The sequence below is a fragment of the Gouania willdenowi genome, chromosome 2, assembly GCF_900634775.1.
Source record: "Gouania willdenowi chromosome 2, fGouWil2.1, whole genome shotgun sequence".
NCBI lineage: Eukaryota > Metazoa > Chordata > Actinopteri > Blenniiformes > Gobiesocidae > Gouania > Gouania willdenowi.
Genome location: NC_041045.1, coordinates 8,224,123 through 8,238,647, shown reverse-complemented (window position 1 = coordinate 8,238,647; position 14,525 = coordinate 8,224,123). Strand labels below are relative to the sequence as shown.

Sequence of the window (14,525 nt, the reverse complement as noted above, 5' to 3'; positions counted from 1 at the left end):
TATTTTGAAAAGGTTGAAATTACAGGGCAGGAATTTTATTGTTAACGACCTCCTGTGTGTTGTGGTTTACCCGGGTGCTTCTGGACCTGTTTTTATTTGTCATGTTCTTGTGATTTCATTCTTGTCTTTGTCTTTGTGTTATTTCCAAGATTTAAAGCAACATGTAAACTGTTGCTTTAATTAAAAGCTTCCGAAGTGTTTCACATGTTTACTTAAACTGGTGCAAACCCTGATTGTGTCCATCTATGTGGCAATGAATGGACTTCAATAGAAACAGCTGGCAGACGCCATGTTGTTTCGACAAATATCGACCAAAACTCATAGCTCGATATTTGTTCTCAAAATGGTACAACATGAATCTAGATATTTTTGACTCAATAAAGTCTTATGCATACGTCAACCTAAATCGCACTTAATCGGCTCTTTCTTCTTTCAGTTATAGATGGCATTAACACTGTGTTTCTCGTTACTCATCCAGTTTCGAAAATTGGATTGAGTTATTTTAAACTTGGACTGGGGCAGTGAAGCTAAAGTATCCTTTTAACTCCCAGGCCCTAGTCATTGAAGCGCTCATTGATCTCAGATCAAATATAGGAAGCTGATCAAGGAAGTGAACGATTGCTCCAATATGTCAAATATCACCTGAAACAATTGACCTTTGGAATTCAACATCAAGCAGACTTGACTCACCTCTGTCTGCCCCTAATGAGGCCTTTTATGTGGCTTAGGATTGCAGAGGGTCCCCCCCCGGTAGCTCGCTTGACTCCTTGTTCTAGTTCAGTGGCTTCCCAGACGCCCCTCGTGACTAAATGAGATTAAATCCCCCTGTTTTAAGAGACTAAAACCTCTAGTTGACTGGATGTTGGTTTCTTTGTGGTGAGTTGGGTGAGACCGAAACAGGAGGCTGACATTTTTTGTTTTATTGCGCGTGGAACCAGGACAAAATCAACTTTTTCTTCAAATATTTTCGAATCATTTCATGGCAGAACAAGCATTATGAAAACACATTTAAATTGCAATGCAAGCACAGTTCTTGGAGGAAGTGGAATAGCTGAGAGCCTAACCCAGACTTAGGCAACTGGCGGCCCGTGGGGCAAATGTGGCCCTCAGCCTCAATTGTATTATAAGAAGTTCCAACGAAGATAAAGCCCAACATAATACACTCGAACTAACTCCCAAAACACACAAATTGACAGTACAAGTACACAAAAACACACCAAAAAAATTTAAGAAGACACAAAATGACAACAAAGACAGACACAACAACCACTTAAGCAAACAAAACGACCACAAAAAACACAAAAAAAAAATAGCTTCAAAGACATACACAGTGTCAAGAATATTGCACAAAATGACAGGAAGATACAGGAAAAACAAAAACACAAATACAGAAAGTGACCCTAAAAAGGCACAAAAAAGAAAACACATATTGACTCCAATAACACATAAAATGACAAAAAACAGACAAAAAAATCTAAACCACAAAGAGAAAAAAGACTAAATCTGAACGATGACATGAACGTTGATAACGTGGCCCTCGGGACAGATACAACTATATTTTTGTGGTCCCCACTGTGATAGAGTTGCCCATCCCTGCCCTAAACCAACAGAGGCAGATCAATCAATGGAGTTAAACGAATGGTATTCAAAAATGAATAACAGGAGTTAGCCTGGCGCGATGTGGGCCTGGCTTTAACCATCTAAACTGGCAACATCATGTCACGCCTGCAATAATCCTCCTCATGCACTGACCATATATGGCTGAAATTGTGCTGATGGTTTTGATTCATGCAGAAACATTTCATTACATTTTCAGGCAGATTTTTTGTTGGCATTGTAATAAAGAAACCACTGACACTCATTGACAACCATACACTGCTGATTTTATAATCAAAACTGGACAAAAGTTATATCAAACACTAGTGGCGCCAGTATTCCGTTAATTTTTTTTTTTTTGTTTTTCGAGTACTTGTTTCTAATATTATGCCTTTCCATCATTTTAAGCAATTTCTTTCCTTCTAAATGTTGCAAAACAATAAAAAAAAGGCTTAATAGGGAATAATAGGATCCCGGACAAGCCCCCAATTTATATTAGCTTAATAGGGATTCATTATAATGTCCTGCTCCGATATTGATATCGGATCGATATCCGATATTAGAAAGAAAAAAACGAGTATCAAATTAATATTTGCCTGCATCTAAAACCTCTGATATAAGCAGTCCTTTTATTGGATTTATTAAGGTTCATTTTCAGGGACTTGTAATTTATCTATTTTTAATTGTATTCAAATGTATAATATTGTTATGTTTAAGTCTAAAATGTACGTAACCCACTGATTAATAATATGTTGCAGTTTGTCTTATATGTACCGTTGCTAACTATTGTTTTTTGTTTGAGTAATATCTCTTGATCAAGCCTTTGCTAACATTCCACACTACATAATAAGTCATAAAAGTATGTATGATTTGTGCTGTTATTGTATCGGATATTGGTATCAAGGCTGAGATATCAATTGGGACACCTCTAATTAATTAGATATACTGTATGGAAGTATGAGTTTGATGCTTCAGAAGTCAAAACGATGTACTGAAATCTCGGGAGATCCCGCACGACTAACCCCCAATTTCCACTTGATGCGGCTCCGCTGCGTTACGTCTCCGCCGCGTCACCGAAGCTGATAGGTTTCCACTTGTGTTAATTTCTACTAGGTCCGCTGCGGTGTGTGTCTGCTCCTTCCCAGATGCAGCGGTCCGGTGCCCTCGCGCCAGTTATACGCAGGGCTTCTATTTCTGGCGGACACCGGAGCACGACGCATCAATCAGCACAGAGCAAATGAAGCTAAACAGGAAATTAAGCACGTATTCCGCAATAAAATATCGGGTTACTTTTCAAATTCAGATTATATTTCAAGTAACTACATCACCAAAACGTCATAATGTGTAAAAACTGAATCACATCCACTGTATTGATTCCTCTCGTACTGTAACTGCACTGGAAACTGCAACAACTTTGATTGAGTTCATGCTTTACTGGTGCAGTTTTATCTCTTCTCTGTTGGCTGTTGATAAAAAATGTGGCTATGACAAATCCAGAGTCCAACCTTCTGATTTTTTTTTTGTTTATTGTTGCGTTTATAACACATACATTTAACTGCGTTCTCACGTGATTACATAAATATTGTGAGAACTCCTCTGTCTCGTGACGTCACAGTCGTCCAACCGGAGTGCACTGTGGCACACTCAAAACACAACCGGTGGGGATTACCGGGGAAAAACCGTATTGGTGCCGTGGCGCAGCAGAGGCGTATCCAGTGGAAACCCTCAGCGAGCAATACTTCACAATACTTACATTAAAATGTCCACTATTGAAATGTCTTGAAACACTTCTAGTATTTGGCAATCATGATAGGCGTAGGTCAAAGTTGAGTACAGTATATGATTCTCTTCGATGCGATGTTATCCGACGTCTGTCGTCTGATCAGTTTGATGATAGCATTACGAAGTCAATGAGTCTTTTGTTTTCCCAGAGCAAACTCATTATGGCGGCTTCCTTCCCGCTCACATCTGTTGTCTGCTGATAGCACACACTCATCTCAGGCCTTGTAAATACCACGCAGTGCACGCATATTTACAGTATATGTGTGGCTAAATTTCCCACATGTATGTATGCCTATGCGTCATATGACCAGTTAGAATGTGTACTTCCTGTCAGCAAGTGTGTCTGTGCACAGTGTGCAGAGGATAAGGAGCTTTGAGATCTGAATTTTCCTGTGCCCTAACAGCTATTTAGGGACACAACATCAGGAAATAAATACCACTCTAATCTGAGGACGTTTAATCAGGGTGTAAGCCATCTCGCCACAAGAAAAACCTGGTGTTAGGTACTTGTTGGTGACTTTGTAGTTGTAGAGTACAGTTGTGAAGAGGCACCTACGCACATTATGTGATTAAAATAGCAACAAAATAAAAACATGCTAAATATATTCACAGACTTAGCGTCCCGCTACATGAGACAGGTTTTCCTCATTGGCCCTCCTACTCCAGTTACTCTCGTTCAGCGAGTCTCAAATGGTGGGTCGGGACCCAAAAGTGGGTTGCGGACCTGTACTGGGTGGTCAAAAATAAATAAATGCTTGATGCCTCTCATGCTGGACTTGTCTTTTATTTTGAAATAAACTTTTCTTTTGACAGGCATGCTGCACATGAAAATATTTTTTTTAAAACGTGTGTGTGTGTGTGTGTGTTTCCAACAACTAAATTTGGTTGGTTGAATTCTGGAAAAAAAAAATAAAAAAAATAAAAAAGGTCCAATTTAATGACGTTTTTAATGAAAATGTGGGTCCCAGCGTGAAACCAGTTGAGAACCCCATCTCTAGTTACTAATGCTAGCTCGGTAACAAACTAGCAGCCTGCTATTGGATAGCTAACTGCTAGTGAACATTATTAAAATGAATTCAGACAGTTTTATTTCTTATCCTTTTATATGTTAGACCCTTTAATCAATCACAAGGAAATGTGACATGTGTTTTTTGTGCAAGCCAACAGGATTTCACGTGTTTCGATTGGAGGTTATTTCGAGCAGTTACATCTTTATTAAATCGTTCCCGGCAGCGTCACACAAATTCGAATAAAATTTGTGCCACAAAGCACGAAAACAGTTTGTGGCAATCAGCATGAAAAATATGAGGAAATAGTGTTGGCATGCATGAAAAAAATTATGTAGAATTATTTTCTGGTCAGTTTCAGAAACTCGGTGAGTTCGGGATGGTTTAGATCACCCAACGATGACTATTAGCATGTTAGCATGTGGGAAATTTAGGATTGAATTAAATAAAAGCCTCACAAACAAGCTTAATGCCAGGCCAAGTGGCTAATATCACAATAACACGTTATTTAATCTTAACAGTGTTGACTTTGGCAGCACATTTTTTTTAATTCAGTTTTGGTCAAAGTCTTGTGACTAAAATGCAACTCAATGTATTCATCAGGAGTATTTTAGTCTAGTTTTAGTCAGCTAAATAACATAAATATTTGTTACAGTAAGACTAAAATACTAAACATTAGAGTTTAGGCTGGGGTTTTTTCTTTTTTTTTAATTACCATTAATCAACCTGATATTGGATGATAAACACTGAATCCTGCGCAATAGAATTGTGTAATATTAACATGTTTGACATATTAAAAAATCGACTTTACATTTCAAAAGAGATTAAATTGTCATCAATGTATACCATAAAGAAGAATACGGTAAAGAATCTAATGATAAAAGATATTTGGTGGATGTACTTTTTATGTTTGGTAATGTTTCATGTTGGCAAAAAGCATGAAAAGGATGTTTTCCACACAGAGGAAAACGTCAGAGGCCCCCTTTTTTTTAGCCAGTGGTTATTTCTGTTCTGTACAAGGTATTTTGGCATACACTCAGGCTTTCAGAAGGAAACATCAACATCTCTCCCTCCTTGTTTGGACAAAAATAAGAGCAGTTAATCCCGTCGCGTTTTCAACGACGTTCGTTAACATTCATGAAGCAAATTTGACCTTTTTTTTTTTTTTTAAATGACTGACATTCTTCTTTTCCTTTCTGATTCCAGGTCACAACATCATGTCAAACTAATACGAATTATGATCTGGTGAGTATATCAGTTTCTTCTCTGATTTGACCAAATTTGGGACTTTTTCAGCAACAGTGACGACGTTTCCTTATTTACTTTGGGAACAGATTTTTCTAAATAACCCCTGCACCTTGGTAAACACTGGCCTGGATTTGTTTACATGGCTCCTATCGACTCTCGACCAAACACTTAAACTTAAAGAGTTGTTGTTGTTCTTCTTCCTCTTCTTCTTCTCAGACGTTATTCAAACACTTACTGGAACATGTGATACAAACCAAGTTAATGTCGTCAATCCACACATTTTTTTTTTTTTTTTTTTATTGAAAGAAAGGCATTTTTCATACTAACAATCTGTTGATATAATTCATGGAATGTATAATCACAAGCTCAGCCTCCGATTTTTCTGTTTTGTTTCCGTTTTATTGGCTTTAGATCATTAGATGTCACTGCTGGCTATAAAAACTTCCCAAAATAATGCCAAACTCGCTTAATATGGTTAATTGAGATTGTGCAAATATGTACTGCAAGATTTGACATGTCCACGAAACATCCTGCCACTTGTTTGATGGGGAAAAACATCTTGGAAATGCGTTATTTATGACCAAATAGCAAAGTTTAGGATAAGTTCTTACCATAATGCTATTACAATTTAAGAAGACAAAGGTTGTCATTCTGCAAATATTTGTTTCCTGAGATTTTGTAGTGAGATTTGGCCCGAATTTTTGACATTTCTACTCCCCATAAGGAGTAATAATATTGCCATTTCCATTCCAGGAAGCAAATTCCATGATTTTCTGTAATCCCAGGGAAATCGGAGGCCCTAAATGTGGAAAGTCCACCAGATTAAACCTGAATCTGACCATCATCTGACTTGTGCAGAGCTTCATAGCCCATTCTCTTAGTTTGTGAGCACCATGGTTTAGGCTGAGGGACATGCGTGCATTCCTCTCATCCCATCTTTATTTCTCACCGTGTTGTTTCTTCCTAAGTGTGAAAGAAACAATGACTAACCCACTGACTCTGTCTGACTTCTCTCTCCAGCCTCCCACTCCTCAGCTGCCATTAAAGCATGTAGATACACCGGTAAGTCACTCCTCTTCTACTAGTCATAAGGCTAAGAAGACATGCTTTAAAGGCTACTCATACACACATGATGTTATTGTTATTGCAACAAGGCGTTGGAATAACAATAAACCGGATGCTGATTTCCATTCACATACATCGAAGGGACTCGTAATTGGTGTAAATGACGCAGAATGTACAGCCAATCAGAGGCCAGCCTCACTTTGTAAACGAGTGCAGTGCTCCACGTATTTGGAGACTTTTAGATAAGCTACAGGAGATTATTACACATCAGAATAAAGGTTTTAAAGCTGTATCTAAACACTTTAAGACAGATAACATCCTCTAACTCATGATAATCATACTAAATATTACCAGCAACTCACAAAACAACGAGAAAAACACACAAAAAAGGAGAAAAATATACTGAAAAATAAAAAGAACAGACAAACAATGACAAAATACACAAAATTTACACCAAAAACGCACACACTAAGAGAGAAAAATACACACACAAAAAAATGAGAAACATACAAAATGACACCAAAATACACACACACTGATATAAAAAATGACACAAAAAACACACAAAATGATGATGGGAATGAATTTGATAGGCACTAAATACTGTTTCATTCTTCTTATTTACAAAATGAGATTATTTATAATGTGTGTTATCACTTATTCATTCCTTCATTATGATCTATAATTATTTTTTCATATTATTCTGAGCAAAATGTAGTAGTCGGACATAAGGGGGTACTTGGGTTCAAACGTAAGAGAAAGAGGAACTTTAAGAACCACTGCTCTAACTAACATGTTTCAGATGATGTTGAAATGGATAATGACTTTTTCTCTTTGATTATTTCCTTTTTTTAACGTTTATTGCAATAATTAACAAACAAAATGTCATTTTGTAAGTCATAAGTGTAAGTGCCTTTTTGTCAAACATCTTTTGATGAAATCATGTAATAGTGAAGTCTACTTAGTCTATTTTCAGAGTACATTTCACTCTAGTTTTTCATCATCTATAGTTTGCTTCTACCGTTCTCAACCAAAGGTTTATTTTGGGTGAAATTTGTTGTTTCCATGTCCTTGTTGTCACCGGCTTCATGGCTGTAACACACAAAACAACAAAACGTGGGATGTCCCGCCTTGTTTATTATTATTAATAAGAAATGTATTCCCAATTTGAGGTTTTGATTTAGTTCAGATATATTTATCAGTGCCTTCTCAACCTCACTTACAGTGTGTGTTCACAAATTAGTCATGTTTCCATCCTGAACAGAGCACCTCCACTTGTTGCAGCAGCAGGTTCTAAAGGATCAACATAGCCTGAGCTGAACTCTGCTGCTGTCACAGTTTACACAAAAATTTAGTGTGTGCCAGCGAAATCCGGAAAGCCGCAGTGACATCCTCGGCTGCCAGTTCCCTGCAAACATGTCCCACCTGTGCCAAGGGTCGGTGCCAAGGCCCGGCAAGATCCGAGGTCTGCTTTGCCACAGCAGAACCATGGAGGGTGTGGGTAGAAAGCAGCTTTCCACACAAATGACAGACCAGGAGTTCATGGCTAGGGTTATAAACAAAAAAGAAAACAAGTTATACAAGCCAGAAAAGTCTCCAGACTGTGTATATATTAGCAGATTAAAGGTTTTTCAACAGTTACTCAGCAAATGAAAGAAGCTCTGATCTATTGCTGTATTTTTATTTTATGGGACTCAATAGTTTTGTTTTGTGTAGATTAATAATAGTAATACATCAATTTTCTATAGCGCTTTTTTGGACACTCAAATTCGCTTTACATAATTAAGGGATTATTCCTTCACTACACACTTAGTGGTGATAAGCTACTATTGTATTAGTGTTTCTCAATTGGGGGTACGTGTGCCCCTGGGGATGTGCAATGGCACTACAGGAGGTACTTGAAAGAGAGAGAAAGTGGAAAATGAGCAAATAAAGAGTCAGTGTTAGTTCCACCTCAGGCGTGATATGACCGGAAATGATAAAAACTATAGAAATAAATCTATTCAGGAGCCATTAAATCAGGGTTTTTCAATCTTGGGGTCGGGACCCCATGTGGAGTCGCCTGAAATTTCTGAAAAATTAATAGATTTTTGAAATTTTTTGAATTATTTATTCTTTTTTTTCATTAAAACAACACACAATCTGAAACAACTGTATTTCTATACTTTTACTTTGTGAAAAATAAAAGCAGTTCAGCTAAAATGCAGAAGAAAAAAAATATATTTATCTGAGCTCAAACATGATCGCCAGAAGTTCTCGATATCAAAAGGGGGCCATCATGATCCAAAAAAGGTTGAGAACCACTGCAATAAATACTGTTCATTTCCACTTATTTACCAAATGAGATTTTTAAAAATGTGTTTTATCACGAGTTCATTCCATCATTATGCTCTATAGTTGTTTTTAAATTGTTTTCTAAGCAAAATGTTGTAGTCGGACAAAGGGGGGGGTTTGCATTCAGAAATAAGAGAAAATATTTTCTATTATACTATTACTACTAGTAACCCAAAATTGTCTACTCATGCTTAAATGTATGTTTACACGTAATAAACTCAAAATATTGCACTAGTAGATGGGTTTTAGTCTACTAGTGGTACTTGTAAAGCCACAAAATTCACTTGTAGTACTGAATTAAGGTATTATAACCAAATCCAGCACCCTGATTGGTTGAAATATTTTCAGAAAACCAATTAAGGGAAGCAAGATTTAGCTTTTTCCTGCCCCCTCATGAGCATATAATGCTTACCAATAGTTCTAGTAAAGCAAAAAGTAGTAATAGTAGTAATAGTGACACTTAGTAAACCAAAAGTGAGTAAATTAAGTACCGTATTTTTCGGACTATAAGGCGCACCGGATTATAATGTGCACTATCAATGAATGGGTCTGACTTGGTCTGTTTTCATACATAAGGCGCACTGGACTATAAGGCGCATCGGTTTGTTATTATTATTATTAAGACGCGTTAAGCGAAACAAAATAGTCAGATAAGTCAAACTTTATGCAACTCATTAACATTAATTCTCAACATTGTTCAGGTTTAACACATAAAATACAGAACAATACACTCGCTCAGTACTGGTACGTATCACTCCGCGAGGCGTCTGACTACGGTAGCCCTGAAGCGCCAAAAATCCATCAAGCAGTGCAGCTTCATAGTTTACTAAAGTTGTACTAAAACATTTTGACATATTCATTTCATACATAAGGCACACCTGATTATAAGGCGCACTGTCGATTTTTGAGAAAATTAAAAGATTTAAAGTGCGCCTTATAGTCCGAAAAATACGGTACAAGTAGAGCTTAACTGTGGTTGATATCACCAATATGAAATCTATGCTCAAAGGAGTTGCCGTACAGTGACTTAATAGGGATTATAAACATGAATTCACTTAACTTTTATGGTTTAGTGCTGACTTCCAATGAGTATGTACTAGTACCATAATTCTAGATGATCCTTGCAGTGATTCATTTGTTGCAAATATTTTTGAATTATTGCTTTTAAACATTGACACTCTCGTTGAAACCAATATTCCCAATTATCCTTTAGCGGCACTTGATGTGTTTCTTGTAAGGATGCTTTAATGCAGTGTTTCTCAATGTACCCCTGAGCTCATCTTATAAATTATTTACAGTATTTGTGTTTGCAGGCTCGTCTAAACTCTTTCCTGTGTCTCGTCCAACATTAATTTGGGCCTTTTTTATTTATTTATTTATTTATTTCTGATGTTTTGCTCGTTTAGCTTCACCTTTTGTTGTATTTTAAATTATTATTGATGGATATTGTGCATGTAAAAAGAAATCTATAATGTTCAAAAATGAACTGACAAAGGTGTTCAAGTACCCCAGTTTGGGAACCTGTGCAACTTTTTCCCCCAGTTTGTGTTCATACATATATATGTGAATATATTCATATATATAGAAATTAAGATGACTGTGAAAACATGAATGTACTTGAGTACTTGGTCATAGTCTTCGCCCGCGCAGGACAAGAAGAAAAAAGGGAGTTGAGGGAAGAGAAACTGGGGGAAGTCCAAAACTAATGAGAGATAATGAGACAGAGGGAGGAGTGGTGGTAGAGTACACAAAGTGGGTGGGAGACAGTGAGAGAATGAGAGAGAGCCGCCAGAAGACAGTTGGGAAGGACGGAAAAGGAAAGATGCGCTGTGGTTTATTTCCCCACTGCTGACTGTGTATGGCATCATCGCCACAAAATTTTAAACTGGAGCTTTTCATCCATACATGATTTTTAGCAGCTCCGCCATTTGTAGGTTCATCATAGTGCAGACGGCTGAGAGGAGGTGATCCAAATTACCTCAGCATGCCACTCGGGAGCTCTTTTCAGAGGTATTTTGCTCATCTTCGTTCGTCCTGGAGGTGGAGCTCTGGATACTTATTAAACAAGGTGGGACACACCCACAGATCACACCTCTGCTCACTGTCGGACCCTTTGTTGTTCACAGATTAACACACATTTAGTGAACAAAACCAAACAGGGTTGTCCGTGGTTTAGCCGAGCATCTGGTTCCTGTCACACCACTTGCTTCTTATTTTTGCTTCTTCGGGGACGGGTGCGATCAACGTCATCTGCGACGAAGGCTCCAAGCCAGAATATGAAGAGCTGTGTTTAACGACTGCTTCCTTTCCATCAGTGTCACAGTTTAACTGCTTGACCAGTGACACGGAGCACTCTCAGGATGACAGCGTTGCAGAAGAAATAATAATCACGTAAATGAAGTGACATGCTGGAGTCTGTTGTTGCTAGCATCTCTGTAAATAACTGCATACAGGACTTAATCACGAAACTGTGCAGGGGAATTACTTATGGTGTTGTAGTACTAGAGACCACATCTAGAAGGTCTTGGTCTTGGTCCTGTCTCGTTATCTGACAAGCCAGACTCTTGATTTTTTGTCTAGGCCAGTTGAAACCAGCACTGATTTGCTAATCTTCAACTAGTGTGATAATAAGAGCCGCACTTGTTACTGTTCCTGAATAATGAATGTGTTAATGTGACTTCAAACATTTAGCGCTAGCCCACTGATTGTTCTGCCTCCTTGGAAATCTCTTCCAGTGCCTGTTGTGTCCGACATCCGCAAAGCCTCACACTTTAGTCCATCTGATTTCTAGTCAGAGCACGTACTTTAGGCCTTATTCACCCGACAAACACCTGAGCCTATGACACTTAAAATGGCTTTTAAATATAGAAAATGATTTATATTTTGTAAGAATTTATTTGAACAAATTTGTGAAGAATTCTTGTCTTGGTTTATGTGCATCCTGGTCTCAGAACAGATAGTGTGTTCTTGAGTAGAAAACTACTTTTTACAACCTTTTTTTTTTACCTCTGCCAAGGTGATTATGCTTTTCCCAGCAATATTTTATTAATTATGTCTGTGAACAGCCTAACTCAAAAACTATTTGACGCATTATAATGAAATATCAGAATTAGGATATGGGTAAACCGATTAGATTTTTGAGATGATCTGGATCAATATACAAATTCCTTTTTTGATTTGTTTGTCTGTGAACAGTTTAACTCAAAAACTAGCGCATACATTTTGATGAAATTTCCAGGAAATATTCAAAATGGGATAGATTTTGACGATGATCCCTATAAATATCAATAAATCCTTGTGTTCTGCTCTTTGAGCTAGTTTTACAGCACCTCCTGCTGGTCACTTTGCACATTACATGCTCTACTCATAATTTCTGTTTCTCTTACTGTTTTGAGGAAGGACAAAGGAGATTATTGGTTGCTTGATGGAAGTTTGCGCTCTTTGAGTGGTTTTGTTTCAATATATTGTTTTTCCATCGTTTTCATCTCAGAAACGTTATTTTCCACGTATTGTCTGAATATCTTGTATTTTGCTTGTGTTATCTTAAGTATTCCGAATCAATTGTCAAATTGTATTTTGTAATTTGCTCATGAGTCATTTGTGTGTGTGTGCGTGTGCCAGGGATCGACAAGGTCCTGCAAGAGTGTGGAGATACGGCGAAAACAGTCCAGGTAAAGAGTAACTTCTTAGTTTTAAAGGGTTTTCTTAGTCCTTTTGTGGAGCATTTAATAATGCCTCCGTACATGCTAACATTTTTTTTGCCAAAAATGTTCTTTTATATGATTTTAAAAGGTCCAAACAAGTGCACAGAGAAGTGTTCTCCAAAAAAAACAATAAAGCGTGCCAAAGGAATTTGTTAATGTTTGATTAAGCGCGTGTTGTTGAGAGAAGTCAACACACCTCTGTTAAAACAATGCACAACTTTTCATTTTGACTTGTTGAGAACAAGTGTTGTGACTATTTTATTTTTAAAGGTCTTGACAGATGTCATGTGGATTGTGCACATTTTAAATCATATAAACAACTGGTTCGCTGTTAAGTAGTAACTAAATCCCAAAACCATTTTTTTTCCTGCTGAAAACAAATGGATTTGTGTATGAAATAATATTTCAGTGCAAATATATTTTAATTTGGACTATTTTGTTGTAAAAATATAAGAGTGACTGTCCTCTGAGGGTTGAAACCCGCTACTATAATCAAATTTTGCCATTGGCTGAGAATGGAGGTTTGTGATGTTTTTGGTGACTTCTTACATCATGATCCACCCCTTTTTGCCCCGCCCCTTTTTAGAAAAATTTGCACTTGTGCAACTTGTGGCGAATAGGTTGGATTGAGATAATTGCGGAGAGGTATAGTGAGTATTGAATTCATGGTTAGCATAGATTGTTCAATCTTAACTTCTTCAGAAGCCCCGCCCATAATCAAGGCATTTTTTTTTTTAAATTCCAGCCAAAATCTTTGGGTTTAATGCTATTCTAACACGAACAGAAACCAAGTTGTTGACATGTATGTCATGTTTGTAAAGCATCACGTTCATTTTTCATCTTTGCTCAGGAGTCAAAGTGTGGTTCAGGCAATGGAGGAAAGCTACGAGGTGGACCTGGTCTACATCACAGAGAGGATCATCTCTGTGTCCTTCCCCGCCGGAGCTGAAGAGCGCAGCTACACCACCCACCTCAAAGAGGTGGCTACGATGCTGCAGTCCAAACACGGCGAACACTATTTGGTGATTAACATCATCTTAGATAGATATCCTCAATATCCATGATATTGGTGATGGATTACATATTTTTGTATTTCCGTTCTTGCTCTTGACAGATGTTCAACTTAAGTGAAAAGAGGGGTGACATATCAAAGCTCAACAACAAGGTATGTTTTGTTCTTTTAACACGGAGAGGGGGTGGTGGAATAACGTGTTAAAGTCTTGAGAACCCTCTTGAGTTTCATCCTGAACGATGACCCTCAGGTTCTGGAGTTCGGCTGGCCAGATCATCACGCACCAGCGCTGGACAAGATCTGCAGCATGTGTAAGGCCATCGACACGTGGCTCAACGGAGATCCACGCAACGTGGTGGTGCTCCACAACAAGGTGAGGAGGAAATGTTATGTTTTTTTTTTTTAGAAGTTAATGCGTGAAAAATCTATTTTAAGTTATTTAAAGAGTGACTAAGCCCCTGTTTTCTCCTGACCTGCCACGAGGAGGGAAATTCAAAAAACACCTTGATTATGGGTGGGGCTCCTGGAGCAGTTAAGACACGCCCAGTCTATACTATAAATTCACTATAAATTCTTTTCAGGAAAGGACCAAATATTAATTGCGGTGGAGGGCCAGAAATATACACTTTAAGTAGTTTAAAATTTAAAAACACTTTTCTTTATTGTGTTTCATGACATGAAATTATGAAACATCTAAATATCTTCGAATACATTTAGCGCAATATAAATTTTACAAAACGGGACACAACATACTCCGCCTACACGATCAAAACACTA

The 14,525-nt window shown here is 37.6% G+C and overlaps 1 protein-coding gene across 1 annotated transcript in view; it reads left to right on the top strand.

The window, feature by feature from the left end:
* The window catches only part of tns1a (tensin 1a), a 96,358-nt gene that overhangs the window by 40,118 nt on the left and 41,715 nt on the right, over window positions 1-14,525 (top strand). The window contains 6 exon segments of the mRNA XM_028463327.1: window positions 5,592-5,630; window positions 6,654-6,695; window positions 12,654-12,703; window positions 13,587-13,758; window positions 13,851-13,901; window positions 13,999-14,121. Coding sequence (XP_028319128.1) covers window positions 5,592-5,630; window positions 6,654-6,695; window positions 12,654-12,703; window positions 13,587-13,758; window positions 13,851-13,901; window positions 13,999-14,121 — 477 coding nt within the window.